Source organism: Phasianus colchicus, chromosome 2 (assembly GCF_987193195.1).
Source record: "Phasianus colchicus chromosome 2, bPhaCol1.hap1.1, whole genome shotgun sequence".
Taxonomy (NCBI): domain Eukaryota; kingdom Metazoa; phylum Chordata; class Aves; order Galliformes; family Phasianidae; genus Phasianus; species Phasianus colchicus.
The window spans coordinates 12,363,836-12,384,189 of NC_143437.1; the positions used below are offsets into that span (position 1 = coordinate 12,363,836).

General features: G+C 48.7%; 1 protein-coding gene across 2 annotated transcripts in view; it reads left to right on the forward strand.

Annotated features, from left to right (window-relative positions):
- The window catches only part of ITPKB (inositol-trisphosphate 3-kinase B), a 71,981-nt gene that overhangs the window by 15,756 nt on the left and 35,871 nt on the right, over positions 1 to 20,354 (forward strand). For both annotated transcript variants that reach the window (XM_031598247.2, XM_031598240.2), the window contains exons 3-4: positions 5,013 to 5,450; positions 6,294 to 7,467. In XM_031598247.2, coding sequence (XP_031454107.2) covers positions 6,448 to 7,467 — 1,020 coding nt within the window. In that variant the 5' untranslated portion in view covers positions 5,013 to 5,450; positions 6,294 to 6,447. The remainder of the gene's footprint in view (positions 1 to 5,012; positions 5,451 to 6,293; positions 7,468 to 20,354) is intronic.

Here is a 20,354-nt window from a genome sequence, read left to right on the forward strand (position 1 = left end):
AACTTGATCTTCTTAACCCTGCACTAATGCTCTGTATGCAGGTGCTGTGCATGGCTATATGGGTCTTCCTCCAAAGGCCACTGAGATCTTTGGCTGCTTTCTGAGCTGCACCAAGCCATATTGCTTATGCAGCACAGGGCGAGGTGTGGGCAGGAATGTGTGGAGGAGGCTCTCAGAAAACAAAACTGGTTCCTTTGTGATTCAGGTGGATGCACGAGCTTAGACAGACATGGGTGCAAAACATAGTCTGCCCGGAATCACATCAGCTTGCTATTGGTGCCTCTGCAGAGCTCTTGATGTTCTTAGTGTTCTTAGTCCCAGAGTAGGAGCTGGCACAACAAATACTAACCAGTCCCTCCTTAATTCTGCCTTCCTATTTGTGTCTGCAAGACAGCAGGAGGGGAGCAAATGACCTAGGTAACCTAGCTCAGAGGTCACTGAGAGCTGGGCAAAGCTGCTGCTTTCTGAGCTGTTTTTGCATTGGAGCAGTGCAGGTTTGATGCAAGACAAACACCAGAGTCCTATTCACTAGCTTTGCCTGCCAACCAGCCAGGCCAGAAATGTGCTGTCGCTGTGACAGCCACCTGCCCAAACAGCAGCCAGTGTCAGCACATAGCTCAGTGTTCCTTCACCTCCTCTGTGGTTCCTTTTCTCATGAAGTATCAGCCAAATTGATTTTCCATCACACTTTCTGGCTATAGAATTACTCTGTATTTGTCCATTTCTATATTTTACAAGATGATGATATTCAATTCACTGGTGAGAAAGTGCTATGAAATACTGGCTTTCACTGCAGTGATGCTGACAGTCCTTCTGGTGCTCAAATTGATAAATTGTGACCATTCAGAAGACTCAACTCTGAAATACAGTGAAGGCTGTCTTGTCCAACCAGTCCACAACATGAGAAAGTAATAATTTACAAAATGAATCTGATTACAAAGGAAGAATGGAAGAAGGAGGATACTTCAGGAATCGGTGTTTTATGACTCTGCTTTTATGCTATTTTTCTGTGTGTTTTCTTAACAACTGGATTGATTCTAAGTGGATTGTGGTCCTTTCTGTCCTATGCTAGCTTTACAACACAGCCCACACCATATGAATTGAGTGCCTTTAAGTGTTTGAGTAGGATGACCAGCATCTATCATGCAACTGTTCTACCCTCTCCATAGAAGGAAGTGTTTCTGCAGTACAGGACTTTGTTTCCATAATCTCTGTGTTTTTGTTTTTTTTCATTGTTACTGTTGTTTGTATTGGGGAATGTGTCCTTTAAAGCAGTACACATCTTCTCTACTTTTCCCTAAGGAAAGTAGATCAGGGGAATATGCCATGCACTTGGAGTGTAAAGTACTGAGACTTGCTCATGTTCACTGGATGCAGCGAACACATTTGGAACAACTGTTTTTAAATAAAGCACAATAATTAATTGGTCTGCCTTCAAGTGCACTGAGGTGCTGGGAAGACATTAGTTTTGACAGCTGTGATATTTCTTTCCCAAAACACTTATAGCCGTGTGTCAGCAGGAGATGTTACACAGCCAGGACAGCTTTGTGACCTTAATTGTCTGTCCTTGCTTTGTTTCAGGAATAAATACATCCTGCTGTGAACATGAGCCCTTCCTAAGTGGAAGAGTCTGCTCATTTTAATGGCCTCATGCTCTAGAACAAGGAGAAGGTGCCCACACAAGTGTTTGCATACAAAGACATAACCCAGCCTGCTTTGATAACCTCACGCACTGCAGTACTTTTCTTTGGAAGCAAGAAGTATAAATTCAAATGAAGAAAACAGATTAAGCATAAGCGAGCTCTTTTGGGAATGCAGATTGCACTTTTACTTGATGATATCTGCTGAGATGGCAAGTGAGTCAGAGTGGGGCTGTCCTTATTTTCTCTTTGTAGAGCATTGCATGCAAAAGTGCTGAAGACACATAGGGGGTCCTCAGCAGCACCAAGCAACTACAGCCATGTTGGTGTCTGGAGACATCCATCTGGTCTAGAAAAGAAACTTGCCTGCTTTCTTACCTCCATTCTTGTTGCTGGTTTGGACTAACAGTGTCTTTCAGTTTGTGCTTTGCACTTAGTCCAAGCTCAGACACTTGGTTTCCACTTGATTGGAAACAAGTGCTCTGAAAGCTGTCTGCACTTTCTTCACTACGCAGTGTGGACTGCTGCCTGGCTCCAGTCTGGAAGTAATTATTTTCCACCCATACCTGCCCATTCTGAAAAGGTACTTATCCCCATGTATATATTTTTTTCTCTCTTAACTTTTATTAGCGGCTTCCTTCTTAAAGAGAAACTTGTTGCTGTGTGTAATGTCCACAGAATAGCTCTAGCTCTCACTCTGGACACCACGTATTGCAATTCTTTGGCCCAAGTTCTGCCATATTTTAAGGCCATGACCCATTAGGTAGTTCTGAATCAGTAAATATGCTGCAGTGAGTTCACTACTCCTTGTCCCGACCTCTGCAGACAGGATGAATATCTGAAAGGGCTTGAATTTGTGTGACTTATGTGATCTGGATGGGCTGGATAGCTGCACTGAGGACAAGACCAACTCCTCACTTCACCCACACTTTGACTACAACAACCCCAGGCAACACTACAGATGTAGGGCAGAGGGGCTGGAACACTGTGTAGAGGAAACAGACCTAGGGATATTGGTTGACACTCACCTGAACATGAGCCAGCACTGTGCCCAGTTGGCCAAGAAGACCAATGACATCCTGGCTTGTATCGGAAATAGTGTTGCCAGCAGGAATAGGGATGTGATCATCCCACTGTACGCAGCCCTGGTGAGGCTGCACCTTGAGTACCATGTTCACATTTGGGCCCCTCACTACAAGTAAGACATTGAAACCTTGGAGTGTGAAGGGCAACAAAGCTGTGAGGGGTCTGAAGTACAAGTCTTATGGGGAGCAGCTGAGGGAATTGGGGTGGTTCTGTTGGAGAAGAGGAGGCTCAGGGGAGACCTTATCACTCTCTACAACTGCCTGAAGGGAGACTGTGACAAGATGGAGGTTGGGCTCTTCTCCCATGTAACTAGCAATAGGACTAGAGGAAATGGCCTCAAGTTGTGCCAGGGGAGGTTTAGCTTGGCCATTAGGAAATATTTCTTGTCTGAAAGAGTGGTCAGGCATTGGAACAGGCTGCCCAGGGAGGTGGTGGAGTCCCTGTCCCTGGAGGTGTTCAAGAAACATTTAGATGTTGTTCTAAGGAACATTGTTTAGTGGGAAATACTGGTGATAGGTGAACGGATGGACTACATGGTTTTGAAGGTCTTTTCCAACTTTGGTGATTCTGTGATTCTTTGACTTTAAGAAAGGACTTTAAGCACCCATCATGGTTATGCTGCTGTGAATTCTCTCAATGTAAATAACCCCAAAGAACAGTCAAAACACACAAACAGATATGCAGCAGTGCTTGCAAGTACATGCATATTATATTAGCATAGCACAGTGCTGCTCTTTTAAGCTCTTTTAAGAAGGAAGATAGCCGTTCATCTGCATCTATCTATCTGAATTTATTTTTTCTTTCAAATGTTCCTACTTTTGGCTGACATGAGGGAATGGGAGCAACAAAAAATGGAATCTGCAGATATTTGCACAAATGAGTAAGCTTGTGCCCATGAATAGTGCCATTATACTAAGTGGGGTCACTTTGCTGAGAAAGATTGATCACAGGCTTTATTTCATGAAAGACCAGTTCCTAACTGAGCACAGACACTGAGGGAACAGACTCAAGTGGAAAAAGTCTAAAAATCTCTTTTCCTGCCCTGAATTCAAAATAACATTTCTCTACTGGAAAAACAAACATAAGCTCATTCTGGGTGTCCGTCTGTCTGCCTGTGGGATTGGCAGTCCACACCTTCGGCAGATTCAGAGGCTTTTCTGCCCCTTGTTTACACTCAGGAGGTTACGCCTTAATGACAAAAAGCTGGTCTGCTGTGACATCCATTTCCCCCTCTAGGGAAAATTCCTAGCCGTGAAATCCCAGCAGAGACATCACACAGCTGTTTTTTTTTTGGTTTGGTTTGGTTTGTTTTTTTTGTCTTTTTCCACGGCCAATCCAGAACAACCCAAAAGTTGCCATCTAGGTCTGACCTTGACACTACTTGGAGAGCAAATTACAGAGCCTGCTCTCCTGAAGTGCTGACACAGGGACAACTATATCCAATGAGTTATCTTGATACAGAAATCACGCTGTATCACAGCCAAGAGCCTGCTCCTTCTGCCAAGTGGGACCCGTGCCTGGGGGCTGAGGAGCTGAGGAAGCACTGCCTGTGGCCTCCCCTGCCCCAGAGAGGACACCAGTGTCCTGGAAGTGGCTGCCCTGCCCAAAGCCAGGGCAGAGCTACAGGAACGGATGTGCCTGACAGTTTCCATCCCTTGAGTTTGGCCACCGGTGGCCACCCACCCCATTGGATGTGCTCATGCAAGGCTGCCCAACCCAGTGATGTAGAACCAAGTTGGAAGGGACCCCTAAAGGCCATCTGGTTCAACTCCCCTGTATTGAGCAGGGACACCTACAGTTCCATCCCGTGCTCAGAGCCTGTCCAGCCTGACTTTGGTCTGATGCGGGTGACCAACGTGCTGAAAAGCACCAGGACCAAGCTGTTGTGACTGGCTAGGCGGATCTCTGCTTTACAGTGGCCTCATGGGGGGATCAGGGACCTTCAGATCTTTGCTCCTATGGGTGCAGGCACAAGACTTTGCCGCAGTGGTTGTACACAGAGGAGGAATATGAAGGCCGAAGGGGAGGCTGGAAAGAGAAGCACAGGTACAAGAGGAGAGTGGGAGGGTGCGTCTCTCCCTTTGTCCCTGCCAGCTGTCCCGGGCACCACGAGGAGCCCCGTAGGGCCAGGCCCCTTGCAGAGTTGCGGGTGCAGGGCTCGCAGCGAGCCAGCCGCAGGGCGCCGGGGAGAGGGGTGGAAAACGGATCGTGTATCTTTAACCCACAGAGGCTGAAACGTGGTTTTTTTCTTAGTTAACAATGGAAACTTTTTTTTTTTTTTTTTAGTGTTTCCCTCCAGCGGTCCTGCCAAGCAGCACAGAGCGACCGAGAGAGCGAGCGAGAGAGCGAAAAAAAAAAAGAAACTTGTTCCGCTGAGTTCAACCCCAGACAGGCTCACAACTTCCTTCCTGCTTTCCTACCCCCTCCCTCCGCTCTCCTTCTCTCGGCTCCTCTCCCTCTCCTCCTCCTCCTCCTGCTCCTCCCGCTGCTCCTGCTCTCCCCGCCGTTCCGGCCGCACGACGAGAGGGCTCCGCAGCCGCCCCGCGGACCTGGCCGCAGCGCGGAGCGAGGAACGCGGCTCTCCCGTCCCCGAGGGGCGATATATCCGCGGGGAGCGCGGGGCTCCGACGGCGCAGCGCGCACCGCGCCCGCGGAGATGGCTCCGGCAGCGCGCTGCGGCCGGCGGGGCGGCGCGCACTGAGGCGGGCGCGGAGCCTGCTCCAGGTAAGCTCCTCCGGGCGCCCCGTGCTGCCCTCCGGGAGGGCCGGGAGGAAGAAGGAAGGCGGGAGGGGACGAAGCAGGGTTCCAGGTGCCGGGGGCTGCGCGGAAACCTGGGGGCGCTTATCTGCCCGGAGCCGCGCGGGGATGCGCGGGGGGCGCGTTTGATGGCATCGCGGCACTTCCGAAGAAGTGTACGCCCGTCGCCGGGGTTAGCACATAGGGACATAAACAAGCCCACACCCTCGCGTAGGTTGCGTTTCTGTGTGGATGTCGTGGGGTTCCCATCGCCGGGCACGGGATGAGGATTGCGGCTCCCGAGGCGTACGGAACAAACGGGCACAAAGCAAGGCAGGCAGGAGAGCAGAGGGACGCTAGGAGCCAAAAGCAGAGCCCCTCTTGCGTGCACGCAGAGCTGCCGCCCCCAGCTGCCTCCGTGAGCGGGACGCGGGCTGTTACTGGGGTGGCTGCACAGCCCAGGGGGTGTGTGCAGGGAAATGGGACAGAGCACGCGTGCAGCTGTGCACAGCCGTGCTGTCGTGTGTAAGTGGGTAGGGTGGTGGGGATGTGGTCCTGTCCCATGCCAATTGGACAGGCTAATATCATTGAATGAAATCACTGAATGAGTCCGGGTTGACGTTGGTTGTAGGTGACAAACCAGAAGGTGGCAAATTTGAGCTATTTGGACTTTTTCGCTTCCCTCCAAAAATGTCATCTTTTGGAACAAGCACAAAGAAGCTTCCAACTTTCAGCTCCCACTGGTTGGGCCAGTGCTCCCTAACTCTGTTGCAGGAATGGCTGCCCTCTGTGCACAGAGTCCCTCTCATTTTTCCCTCTCCCTCTCTCTAGGCATCCCGTTTTATGGAGCTGCGGACCAGGACCAGCCCAGCTCCCCTGCTGCTTCCTGGCAATGCTGCTGCTCCTGACGTGGAGAGAGCCCCGGCAGCCCCGCTGAGCCTGAGTGCCGAGGCGGCGGCCTGCCTGTGCACCCCGGCTGACTACTATGGCTGTGTACTGCTATGCGCTCAATAGCTTGGTGATGATGAATAGCAATAGTGAGGTGAAAAGCAGCGGGAGCAAGACACCACCTCCCTCCAGGCAAGCGCTGCCCAGGAGCCCCGAGACAGCTGGCAGCTGCTGCCCGCTCCCTGCCTTCAGCCCGACCACTGTGCCACCCCGCTCCCCACGCCTCAGCTCCACTTTCCTCTTCCCTCCACCTGAGGAGCCCCCTCTGCAGCTGGGCAGCCCCGGGGGCCGGCGTGGCAGCCGGGGAGGAGATAGGCCGCCAGGCTCCCCTGCGGCACGGCGCCTGCAGCGAGAGCTGCACAACGTTCAGGTGAACCAGAAAGTGGGGCTCTTCGAGGCACACATCCAGGCACACAGCTCAGGGGCCCACTCGCTGTGGAGCCCCCCGCCGTCCTCTCCTCGGCCGTCTTCGCCCCAGCCATCCTCACCTCGTCTGTCTTCATCTCGGCCATCCTCGCCTCGGCCATCCTTGCCTCGGCCTTCTTCACCCCGGCCTTCTTCACCCCGGCCATCCTCACCCCGGCCTGCCAGCCCTACGGTGCCGATGATGGGGCTTGGCACAGGACCCCGGCCACGGGCCTATGGGGAGAGCGAGGATCCAGATGCTGGTGGGGCCCAGGATCGACCAAGCGCTGCGGGCCTCGTGGTGATGGAGGGGCAGGCTGTGGGGCAAGTGGTGGGGATGGAGCCATCAGATCCCAGCCTGCAGCAAGGTGAGGTGGTGATGGCCACCTCAGGACTGGAGGGCCAGTACCCAGTCATTGGTGGTAGCATCCCCGCCGTCATCATCACAGACTTGGGAGGCCCAGAGGAGGAGGCAGGTGCCGTGCCTCCCAGCAGCCTGCCTGTCCGGAAGCTGTCGTCGTCATCAGCCTCTTCCACTGGCTTCTCATCATCCTGGGAGGAGTCCGAGGAGGACATCTCCAGTGACCCTGAGCGTACCCTGGACCAGGCACCTGCCTTTCTGCAGACTCTGGACCAGCAGAAGCCCCGAGTGGTGAGTCCTGGGGCAGCCCTGAGGAGGGGGGAACAGCTTCACAGTGGTGACATGAGCACTGTGGATGGGTAGAGGTCCGTGGCAGCAGAGATCCGTGGAGAAATTGTATCCCTGGGTTTCCCATGAGAATTCCCATGATCTGCATGAGCCTGAGGGAGAATTTAGTTCCTCTTCAGAGTGGAAGTCTTGCTAGCCAAGCATCTGTTAAGTTTTGTTTATACGTGGTGATGCCCATCACTATGGTGTCTGTGTGCCTTTCATACGGAAGCACGTTTCTCTAGAATCTCTGCTACCTCCCATTTATTTAAAAAAAAAAACTTTTTGTTTATGGAGACTATCTTATATTTTAGGTAAGCATATTTTTAGGTTTTAATATTAAGTTCATTTCTTTCTGGATCTTTCTTTCCCACATGGCTGGTTGGGAAGCTTCAGGTAAGAGAAAGTATTGGTGCCGTCTTACCCATAAAGCAGAGAGGTCTCCTTGGAGAAGATGCTTTTGGGCATTCTCCCAAGGCAGATGCTCAAGAGATTTGTTGTGTCACACTGGGTATTCATCCTGTGTCTGAATGCTCCACACAGAGGTTTGCTCTGAGCTGTCGCACTGCTTCTCTAGAGGGCTTTGAACCTCCCAGGGTGGCTGTCACGAGGTTGTCTGATCAGCATATGGGCTTATCATCCAGATGGGAGACATCACCCTGTTTTGAGATCAGCGCTGAAGTTTGAGACCACACTGGCAAACCCTGAAAAATGCAGGGCTGCCCACTGCCTCCTTCCTTGTTAAGAGCCTGGTAATGGCCCGTCAGCTGTCAGTGGTGTGGTTCACTCTGTTTAATTTTCAAAGATATGTGATATTGAAACTCAATTGCTAAGATCAGTTACACAAGGAAGACCAAAGCAGAGTAAAGTTATCAAAGCCATGAAGCACTGACACGCTGCGGTTAGCAAACACTCAGCAGACTGAAATAAACATATTTGCTTTCCTATGTGCTTCGTTTTGTTCCAAGAACTGGGGCTCAATTCCGCTCAGGACAGCGCAGCAGTTGAGTAAAAGCACAGTAAATGAAGTTACGAGTGTGTGGCTTGTCGTGTTTGCAGACAGTTTTGTATTTTGGGGCTCTTGACAGATGAATCAGATCACTGCCTTTTTTCGTTGCTTCTGCTGATTAAATTCCACTGCTTTTGTGCATGAGCTGTAGTAATCTAGTAATCTCTGCTCCGTCCTCCACACTGACAACTGTTCTTTCTGCTGGGTGGCACTGATGTTCTGAGAACAGCTCACCGATGGGCAAAGCTGTCCCTGATGTTGCTGCGGAAAGTGTCCCGGGGCCTTGGGCTGACTGTGCAACTGGTTGACAACATCTTAAATCCATAGTGGCAGCAGAAGACGGATACTGAAGCAGTCTCATGTTGCATACTCATTTGTTTTGTGAACTCAGTATTTCACTGTCCGGAAGTGAGTTGTGAGAATGTGTGAGAAGCTCTCTCTGCATCTCATGCTTTACTGTCAAAACCAATCCATCTCCAAACCATCTCCTCTCTGAGCTGAGTAGGTCGGTGCTGGGCAGGCAGGGCACTGCCAGTCTGTGCCAGGTGCCACAGGGAAGGTCTGGGGAACCTGCGGGAGAGGAGGAGTGTTGAGCAGTGGGAAAGCCATTCTCATTGCAGATATGTTCTGCACTGCATATCTTCCATAGCTTGTTTACAGATTTGATAAACAGCAGGCCTGCTGCTGCCCTTCCTTTCTGGAGGCTGTCAGGCTCAGCCGATCTGTTCGGGATGTCCGGCTGTCTGCTGTAGTTCCGCCCGGTGTTCCCGGGGAAGGGGCAGATCCCTGCATCTGGCACGGCCTCATCCTCTGGTGTACTTCAGGTAGGGAGCTTCACCTGCAGTTGGGTCTGCATGCTGGATGGTTGGCTGAAGAGAATGGTGTCTCCTTGTGAAAGGGACGAAGGTGGCAGGACCGCTTTGTTTGACCCCAGAGACCTGCAGCAGCTCTGTGGCTGAATATCTGCCGCAGGCTCATTGTTGGTTTGCTGAAACTGTTTGCTCAGTGCATTGCCTGGCCCTGGAGCACGGTGGCCGTGCAGCACTTGGAAACAGCAACTATGCCGTGATTGTGAAAGACCTGTGAAGCACAGTGACAATAAGATCAGTCTGACATTTTGCTGTTGTCTAATTGCAAATCCACTTAAGGTCTGAGTAAACCTCCACGTAAGGGCTTTCTCGGCTGTGGCTTTCCCCAGGCTGTGGGCTGCTGCTAGAGAAACCCCACACTTGTTTATTGATGCTTGCAGGGTTTCAAAGATGCTGAAGCGATGACACTTCTTGGGCTGTGTGGGAGGACTGTCTGTCCAGCACGCTGCGGTTCAACGCGCCGTGGGGCAGCCCTTGCTGCGTACCCTGCACGGCAGCTTGAGCAGCTGCAGGAAGGAGCGGCTGCCTCCATCCGCCCACTGCCTGAGCTGAGGGGACATTGCAGCTTTTGGAAGGGCTCTGTCACAGCATGTGTTGTGCCGGGGGAGGATTTCTTCTCTCCTGGCTGGTTGGGCAGGTTGGATATGCAGGGAGGGAGAGTGTGCTCCCCATCCCTACTGCAAATGGTGCAGTTAGCTCGGGGCAGTGACCTGGCTCCTAGAGGGGATTTCTCACCTCAAAGAAGCCCCATTCTAGCAGTGGCTCCCGCTAACATCAGTGGAAAAATATGGACTTGTGAGTTTGTCTGTTCCCGGGGGACTCTGCGAAGTGCAAAGAAAAGCTGGTAACTGAGGTATGCTTCACAGCAGGACAGCTAGCCCCAGTCTGGCTGTGTTCCTTTAGCAAAAGTGATTCCAGTGCCAATTATTACAGTAAGTCATCATCATTGAACTAAATCCTCTAGTTTGTCAATTCTTGAGTGCTAGAAGCAAGGCAAGAGGAGTCAAAGGAAATACAGAAATTGTGCAAGTGTGTACTAGAGAAAAATGCCATGTCAAGGGAAAAAAATAAACTTCCTGGAAAAACAGAGCAAAATACTATAGCGTTCCTCATCCTGTCCTTCTCACAGCTGCTGTGCAGGCACAAGGATATATGCTGAATAGTAATCAAGAAGCTCCCAGTTCATTGTGAAACCTCTCCTCCTTTCAATAGGCAGAGCTGTTTACTTAGGGTTAGAGACTTCCATTAACATGTGCAAAATGGCAAGAGCGTTTGGAAAATGCTAATGACATTGCTGCTGACCAGCATTTTTTAAATTGATTTATTTGTTTGACTTGCAGTGGCTATATTTCTGAAAGGAGCCAGGTCCAGATAGGCTTTGCGTCAGCCAAGGGCCAGGGGGACCCTTGCTTATTTCTCTTTGAGATGTTCCACAGTGTAAGCAGGGTTTGTTCCTATAAAAATCCATCAAACTAAACACGCCTTCATTCCCTTTCCTAGCTGTCACTGTGATCAGGAAGTCTCTGTGTAACAGAAACCATGACTGCATGGCTATAGTGATGTGTGCAAGCCCTTGTGAATATGCATTTTTATGCTGTGTTTATGTATTTTGCTTCTTCCTCCTGTCGCATTGGTATTAAAAGCTCCTAAGCTTATGAGCTTGAGTGGTATCACCAGTATAGTATCAACACAGTGTGTAGCACGTTAGCATGCTTGCTCTGGTAGTGTGTACTGCATGTTAAGCAGTATGCATGGCACTGCCCAGGGAAGATGCTTAGTCCTCCAGATGAGGTGCCAGAGAGTCATAGAATCATAGTATGACAGAATATCCTGAATTGGAAGGATCATCAAGCCCAACTCCTGGCTCCACACAGTACCACCGGAAAATCAGACCCAATGTCTGATAGTGTTGTCCAGATGCTCCTTGAACTCCAGCAGCTCAAGGCCCACTGTCCTGGCATTCTGTTCCATGTCCACTGCCCTCTGGGAGGCATAGCCTTTCCCTAACCACCACCTGCCTCTCCCCAGACACAGCTCCATTCCGTTCCATTGAGGACGGGACCTCTTTCAGCACTGCTGTGGGAAGACCCAGAGACAGAGGAGGCTGAGGTGGGCACCTCCATTTTTCCATGCTCCTGCACATTCAGCAGACCTGATGACACAGCGTGTTTTGGCTGACCCACCCATGGCTGGCAGGATGGGCAGAGCGTGAGGCTGTCAGCAGGCCGAGCCTGTGCACTCCTGAGAATTCACCAAGTATTGCACCATGGTAGCTCATCTCCTACCTACTCATGTGGCCTGCTCTGCAGATAAGCAGCTTTCTTCTGGGCTCCCACCCATGCAGGCTAAGTGAGGATGCTGCCATAACCTGATGGGAGATAAGCAGTGCTATTTCAGATCCATTTTCATCAACACATTTAAGTTCATTGGGAAGGGTTTCTTCTCTGCTAATGTTCTCCACGATTGACAGCACAGGAATGACAGGGTGCATAGCAGATGCCTTACTTGCTAGCACAGCTGACGTCTCTTGCATATTTTGTTTTTAAAACAATTTCATACTGAAGATGTTCATAAAGAAATGGAAGAAAACCCAAAGCATTTCTGAGGTGCAGGAAGAACAGGCAAGAGCAAGAATTAGGCTCATCATCTCTAGGATCTCCAGCTGCAGATGGCAATTGCAGGATGTCAGGAGCTTTGCTGGACCCATGTGGTGTTAAGGTGAATGTCTTCAAAATTAAACTCTCAGATCAGTGGAAACTTTACAGTTTTGTCTTTAACATTCTAGCCTTGCAAAGACAAAAAACAATCAAACTGTAGTCAGGACCTGTCTCATGTTTTCCATATTATTTCTATAATGTGTTAGGACAGATTTGCATGCAAAGAAAGTATTAGCGCAGCTCCGAGCTCTTGCATGCCACACAGTGACTGAAAGCCAGCACTGAGCTAATGTTTTCTTTACATGTAGATCTGTTCTAACTCACTAGAGAAATAATGGCATCTATGTACAATGTTAAACTTTGCTCCAGCTAAGATTAGTCTTCTGTAATTGTTAGAGATTATTTTTGTTTATAGCAGTAGGTAAATTTGTGCAGTAAATTTGACCTGCTTTCATTCAATAAAGCCCAGCCAAGCTTTCTAAGAAAGATATGTTAATATTTAACAGACAGTGAAAACTAAATGTTAACATTTGCAAATCACCAAGTAACTTAGCAGCCTAATCCCTGTTCTCAAATGTGACTTTTAGGGCAACATGGGTTTCCATGCCTGCTGGGTCACCTGGCTTGGCCCACATACAGAATTCACTGTGCTCAGCCTCCCTCTCCTCAGGAAAAGTCCTCTCCTTCAATACCTTTCTTTCTATTTGCTCCCATAATATCTTTAGGATTAGCTGAAGAGTGTTCTTAAGACAGGAAGCTGATCTTAAATTGCTCACTAATGTCTTCTGTAATACTTACATATAATAAATACATTCACATTCATCGTGCACACCAAGAGCCAGGCACAGCATTTGCACAAAGGCTGCAAAGCCTGCAGTCTGAGGTTCACCACTTTCAAATGAAAGTGCCCATCGTTTGGCTCTTCAGTCAGTGTTCAAGAAGCAAAATGAGCAGTTTGCTCTGCAGAGAGGATGAACACTCAGCAGCACCTTTCAGTTGGCCTGGGTACACTTAGAAACTCACTGTCTCCACCTGCAAAGTGGATGTTTTTGGAAAATGCAGATTACAGCCATTTCTTTCCATGGCTTTGTGTCTGCAGAGAGACCCTCTGCTGCCATCAGCTGTGGGCTGTGCTGGGCTTCTCTGTCATGCAGTTTCTTGTTGAACAGTGATATCAAAACCAGAAGTAGCTGCAGGCTTCTGAGACCCATGTTAACCTTTCTCCTTTCACTACATTGATTCCAGCATTATCAGACATTTCAGATATGGGAAGAAGTTGGTTGTTTTTTTCTTTTAAATAGTAAAAAACATTCTTTTCAGTAATGTTGTAGAGAAGGGGAGAGAGCCTGCTAGAAGGAATTCAGTTCTTCCTTTCAGATCCATGATATGTGGTTAGCCAAAACATGAGGATTGCTCCTGGGAGGAGAACTATGGTGTAGTTCTGCTTAGCACTTGAAACTTCTTGTAGTACAGTGCATCATCTGATCAGCACTACACAACAGGAACTACATTAGCATTCAGCACTGTTGTGGTTCTTAAGGAGTAGTTAAGCATCCCTCAACACCCAGACAGACATTTAAGAGCACTGAAGTACCACACTGACAAACATTTTAATGAGGTTTGGTTCAAAGTACAAGATTAGATTCTCTTCACCTTTTGGATCACACATTTGGTTTGCCGAACGGTCAGCACCTGCAGTTCCCATGTTGTGGTCCTCATTGAATTGATGTAGGGCTCACTGTTTCATCCTCGCTTTATACCTTACACCTGGTGTTTTGGAAAATGGGGATCTTAAGACTGTGTGAAGCAGAGGAGGGTCTTCTCCCACAGACGTTATCGTCACCAAACTCTCTTCAACCCAAATGTCTTGGGTTTTGCCAAGACCGGTGTATCGTTACCTGGAGTACTACTTGTCGGTATGGTTGTGGTGCCAGGGAGCAGGCAGAAGTGTGCACCGAGTGGAGGATAGCAGAAGGCTGAGCAACGGCTGCACCTACCTTCAGCAGCACCTCCTCCTCCCCCTTCGCTTCCTGTCCCTTTGCCCTTGCTTGGGCAATTCATCTGCAGCAAGATACAATCAAAGAACCCTCTTCCTTTGCTAAACAATTCACTTCTTTTGTTAGGGTCAGATAAAATGCTGATAAAAGCTGTTGTAGCTCCGCTGAGGCCAGCAGGAGTATGCTGCAGATTCGGTCCTTGATCGTTTTCCCCTTTGTCTTCCCTGCACGTATCCAGTTACAGTTGCAGCGTGCCCAGTGTGAAGCTGAGTTAATGGAACAGAGGAGCAGTCCCCACATAGGTTCTGTCTGTTGATGCACACAGCCGTTGGGGCAGGAGTGTTCCAAGCAGAGGTCTGCACGGTGGCTTTTTGGAAACTGCATTTAAGGTTGAGCATTTTTTCTTGTTCCTTGCTAAAGTCTCCATTCCCTGCTAATAGGGTGGGAGCAGAGCCTTGCCTTCAGCTCACTGCTAAGCCCCATTCATTCCAGCCATATTTTGACAAAGTGTTTTGGGGAGGTGTAAGAATAGGTTCTATCCCACTGAGCTAAACACAAAACATCTTTCGTGAACGGGTACGTAAATACAGTGGGTGAGGGAGTCCGTGTGGGCCCCTGAAAAAAGCTGAGCCACAGTGGGTTGGGGTGAGGGGGTGGTGAGCAGGTTCCTTCCCACCGTGAGCACCATAGGGATCGCTCTGCCGGCGGCTGTGAGCCCCATCAGGCATCCGAGGCACAGAGCAGCCGGGGGAGAATTAATAACACGTCCAAATGTAATATGGTTGCTATTATGGGTAATATATATTTAACACTCTGCAGGGACCATTCAAACCTGCATCTGTAGGAAGGGAGAAAAAGTCAATCTTGCTTTTTTGGCAGGCTGCAGATCAGAGTCCGATCTGCAATCTCTCTCGGTATGTTTTATGTGGGTGGGTTTTGTTAAATTACAGGCAAAGTTATTGCACCCCTAGGCTACTCACACTAAATGTTTGTCCAATTTTAGCAACATTCTTTCCAGGCTCAGCTACATTTGTTTTTATCTTCTCTATGGCAATTGATGATCTGAGTCTAAAACGTCTAACTCTGCAGGATCTCCCGTTATATGTTTCTTCCCCAGCTGTAGCTGAATCAGGACACTATAATACTCTGACATGTTGTAATGCCTCGTGCTGTCTTTAATACATTCCAGATTTAAGGAGTCAGCAAAGTTTACTTATCCAAAGTAATAAATTTAAACAGTAATAAGGACAAATCCTGAACTGTGATGGTATCTTGAAAGTGTTTTGGTGGTTTTTTTCCCTTCTATCTGCTTTGGTCTGGCTAAGGTCTGTTTGTAGGAAATTCAACAGGACAGATAAAAGATGATGAGACAAACAACTTAATCCCTTAATAATGTTAAGTGGAAAATCCAACAACAGATTGGCAAGGAACTCGAATAACAACTGCAAAATGGCCCTTACTGAGGACTACAGAGCTGGTTTAAAAGGCAGAGCCCAGGAAATAACCGAAGACAAGCCTAAATAAGACCCCACAGGTTCAGATACTTCTTTGAAATCCAAAATGGAGCCCAATTTATTTTTTTAATCTGTGCCTGTATAGTTCAGGTCCACCAGAGCCCAATTTTTCAGCGTTGTTTCGTGCCTCCTGCCGTTGACAGTATCCACAACAAATGACCACAAAGGGCTGCAGGGTTGTGATGTGTGTGGGTGCTGGTACAGGAGAGGCTGCTGGTGGGGGTGCACGTGGGGGTGCCAGTGCCTCCTGGCCACACCAGGCAGAGGAGAGCTGGGCTTACCATGCTGGTCCCCACATCTCACTACCTGCCTGGCACCCAGCTGCATCCCACGCAGCCTCCCCTGTGCCCATTCCTGCTGCTTGGGGCCATCTCAGCTGCTGCCAGTCGATATGCCTTGAAAGCAAGACAGCATCACAGAAGTATTAGGCACTCAGAAATGCAATTGCCAAGCAGCTTCAGAAAAGAAGTTGTTAATTATTATCCCTTCGGAGCCGTATTTACTTAGAGCTGACAGCCCTTTAGCCTACGCTTTCGTGGTAGGAATGTCTTACTCAGGTAGAGGTGAGGGCATCCAGAAAGGAAACAAAGGAATGAGATTTTGGAGTGGTACACATTATCTCAATCCACCTGAATCACTGCTGTATTTTAACAGGCAGCGCAGTGCAACAGGTTGTTTGAAAAACCCCTCAGTATCATCTCCCATCTCCATTGCTTTAATATTCTTCTAGAAATTTGTATGCAGAATGTTCCCAATCTACTTTATCTTTCTCTGCTTGACAAATCCTGCATTTTCCTTCAGCAGAGGGAGATCTAATCTTGATCTTTTTTGCAAAGCCCATAGAATTGCCTCGTCAGGTGTCACTCTGCCACCTTCATGCACAACCTGTGTATGCCACAGCTTTTCAGCTAGGTGTGCCACCATTGAAAAAGAATCTGCTTAAAGTTCATTTGTTCCAGAGCAAGGGGTAGAAAACCAGCTTGGAGCCAAAAGAGACACTCTCTCAGAGGAGGGTGCAGCTAATGCCAGCTGGCTCTTGGGGAAGCCTCCTTGCACAAGAGGTTAAAACAAATGCACAGCTCCTCATTTACATGTCAGCTCGAGGAGAACAGTTTTGGCCTTTCTCCTCAGGTCTCTGTTTTCTCATGTTGCTCCTCATTGCTGGAATGGCTTTTCTGAGCTGCTGAAAACAGCATGTGAATCTGGGTCACCAAAAGTGTCTGTGACATGGAGCAGGTGCCAGGCCAGCGATGAGAGAGATGCAGAGGTAGCACAGTGCCACCTGGGGTATTTTGTCTGTTCCATGTTGTACAGCCCAACCAGCTCTGGTACTGGGTCTCTGAGCTTTTAACAAGCCTAAAAACAACTCTGCATCCCAGGTCTGTTCTTGTGGATGGGAATCCTTCCCAGAAAGGGAAAAAACACAGAGGTGCCTGTTTAATATAGGCTGATCTCATGCTTGAGCATACGCAGGAGTTGACCTTTCAGCTCTGAAATATGTGATGGGAATAGAATAAATCACATTTGGAAAGAAAAGCCAAGTAGCTGAGGCTTGATGCACCTAGAGGGAAGGAGTTGAGATGAAGAGGCTGAAAGAGATGCAGAGGGGCCAGATGACAGAATTGACATCTTTCAGCAATGGGTTTGACGGATCTTTGCAAAGCAAGTCTGCAGAGATGTGAAACTGAGATAGGAGATGGTGAGTCTGGGCTGGTAGGTAAGTCAGAAAGATGCTGTTAGGATGTCATCCTGAAGAGGCTGCAAGGCTTACGGCAGGTTGGACATGGGAACTGAGAGGCATCCTAGTTTTCCACTCACTAGAAGTTTTGGGGTAGAAGCAAAACACTCGCAAATGAGAGCAGTAATATTTACACTCACATTGCAGAGACATAAATTGTACTACGAATCATCAGTCTGCAAAGAATCATGTCTGTATCGCCTTGCAAGCCTGGGTATAATCATGTTTCCATCAAAGTCAAAGCCAACGTTTCCATAAACTTGCATGGAAGTAGCTCCAAGCCCCAAGGCACAACCCCTTCAGCCTCAAGGCCCGATGTTGATTTGAACATTTTTCCAAGAGAACCAAAACTCTACACTCTCCCCCGGCACTCAGAAGCCAACGCAGCCTCATTGAGGAACTCCCTCTGCATGGTGGCTTTTATTGGATGCCAACTGCCTGCTTGTTTGCAAGGCTTTTTCAGGCAGCAGCAGAGGGTAGGGCTGCTCTGCGCTAGAGTCCATAGCCTGCCTAAAGAAATGCTGGGGTTCTCCCTCCTGTCCTGCTCATAGCCCTGGAACATCTGTAGTGTGTCCCCCAGACAGCTAGACCCCCAGTCCTGTCCAGAAAAAGTCTTGGCAGGACAGATGTTGTAGGAGCTGGCTGGAGCTGGAGGAATAATTTTTTGGCAAAGAGTACATTTTCCAGCAAATGTCAAGGGAGAGGGGGAGCAAAATGATTCACAAATTCAAACACATTTCCTGAATAGTTCTGGCCTAGGAAAAAAAAAAAAAAAAAAAAAAACAAAAAAAAACCAACAGAGGTGGGGGAAGAGGGAGGGATGTTAAAAATAGCAGTGCGTGTCATTTTGACACTTTCAAAATGAAGTATTTCTTTTTGGGAATGGTTTGTTGGTGTTTTGCAGGCATTTGAAATGTAGATTTGATTCAAAATGGCATTTTTTTTTCACTTAAAAGTTGACCTCGGCGTTAAAACACATTCAAAAAAGAAAAGAGAAAGGGTTTTTTGGAAGTTACATAACCCAAAATGAAACACCACCTTTTGCTGTGACTCCAAATGAGACATTTCAGAGTTTTCCTTCCACCACCCCATGATTTCATCCTGTGTTTGGTTTGACCTGAACATCCCCTCTCCCCTGTTTTTTTGGTTGAGTTCTGATAGCAAGAAAGCCGTGCTCCATCCAGCTCCCATGCTGCCCAACCCTTCGGTGCAATGCCGTGGAGCACGGGCTTTAGTTTAATCTGAGGTCAGTCACCCTTCGCTGTGATTCAGATTGAAACCTGTGGTATCAAATTAATAAGAGCTGTAGGTTTTGTAGATAACTGGCAGCTTCTCCGGAAGATGCGATGTGGAACCTCGGTTAGAAAAATAACCCAAACTCATGGGGCCCTGAAATCTGATCTGGAAATCTTTAGAAAAGCCAGAGTTTGCACACAGCTGAATGGCAGACTTTCACTCCCCCGGCAGTCACACTGGGCTCATTCAGCTGATTTATTAAAGAGCAACAAGCAAACAGCTAGCAGATGCTCTGCTGCAGCCAAAATGTGCGGCAGGGTTTCCCTAGGCAGTGGGGAAGGAACGGGCACATTTGCTGCACAATGAGCCGTCGCTGAGTTCTCTGTCCCTTGCTGTGTTTTCTGCCTTGTTGGGACATTTCGTGCCATTTCCTCCACAGAAGGCAATCCCTTGGTGTCTGGAGTGGAGCTGCCTTTGCTGGGGTTTACCTTGACAGTCTCCTGACCCCCTTGCCTCCATGCCTTGGGAGGGTACAGGCACAAAGCACATGCTGTGGTGCAGCAGACTTTTCAGCAGCAGCTTCTCTTGGTCAGGGGCTGTAGGAAATACCTTTTCCATTCAGCTGTAATTGTAACATGATTGAAGGGTGGGCGCATCTTATGGGGAAGGCAGGGGCTGGTGGTGCCCCAGCAGAAGAGGAGTGGGCTGTGCAGGGATGGAGCTGGGCTGTGGCCCCCTCCTGCTGGTGGGCAGTGAGTGCCTGCAGCACAGCAACACGAGGTCAGGCTGTGCACAGCAGCTCTGCAGAAATCTCAATCATGCATTTACTGTTAAAACACTACCAACTTATGGTCTTCTCAAAATAATGAGGATTGACCTAAAGAAACACCAAAGTTTTTTTTAAGTTTTGTTTTCTTCTGCCTTTAGTTACACTTGAAGCAATGTAAGAGTCCTCTCTGCTAGCTGTTAGGCTCCCTCCTTTTTAAAAATGAAAACTTGGAGCCTCAGCCACCTGAATGCAATGGCTGGGGGTGGTGAAAACAAGGCAGAACTCTCAGTGAACTGCACAAGTGGGCAAACACACTATTGAAATAGCTTCTTCCCGCGGTCAAGAAATGGGCTGAATGGAAAGAAAGGCCAGAAGGGCAGAGCTTGTAAGCTGATTCTGCTTTCCTGTAACAAACCGAGAAAGCCAGCTCTCCCTCCCCGCCCCGGCTGAAACAAAAAGCCCATAGACAAGTAGAGCAAAATCTGCCTTCCTGTTTGTACGTGTGACATGAGGCTGGGACAGCAGGTGGCATTGACTCTTACAGCTCCGTGGAAACTGGGAATCATCTCTAAGGCAAAGCTGGGAGGTGGGAGCTCAGACAGAGACAAAAGCGATGACTGGAGGACAGGAGCTGTGCAAACTGCACGTGGAGGTCCATGTTGCTTCTCTGTCCAGTTTTACATGAAATAGTTTGAGCACTTTTTCCGCAGGTAAAGGGGATTCAGAGGTCTTTGACACGAGCAGCTACCAGGAGATAGGGAAGCATCTGACTGTGTTCATCTTAAAATGGGAAAGCAGTGAAGAGCCTGCTGGTGCAAACTGTGAGATCGTAGCAAAAATGTCAGCTTTTAAAGTGAACAATTGCATTTAGACAGTGATCTAGGGAAGGCCATACAGATCTTTTTGCCAGAAATGTTAGGCTTTGACAGTGTGTGGAAAACACCAAGCAAGGCTGTTTAACCATCCTAAACTACCATCTAATTGAATGATGCAAAGTCTTGAAGTGATGCCAAGCTCTCTGTTCTCTAGCAGCCTTAGAGGGCTTAGATCTACTTCCACTGG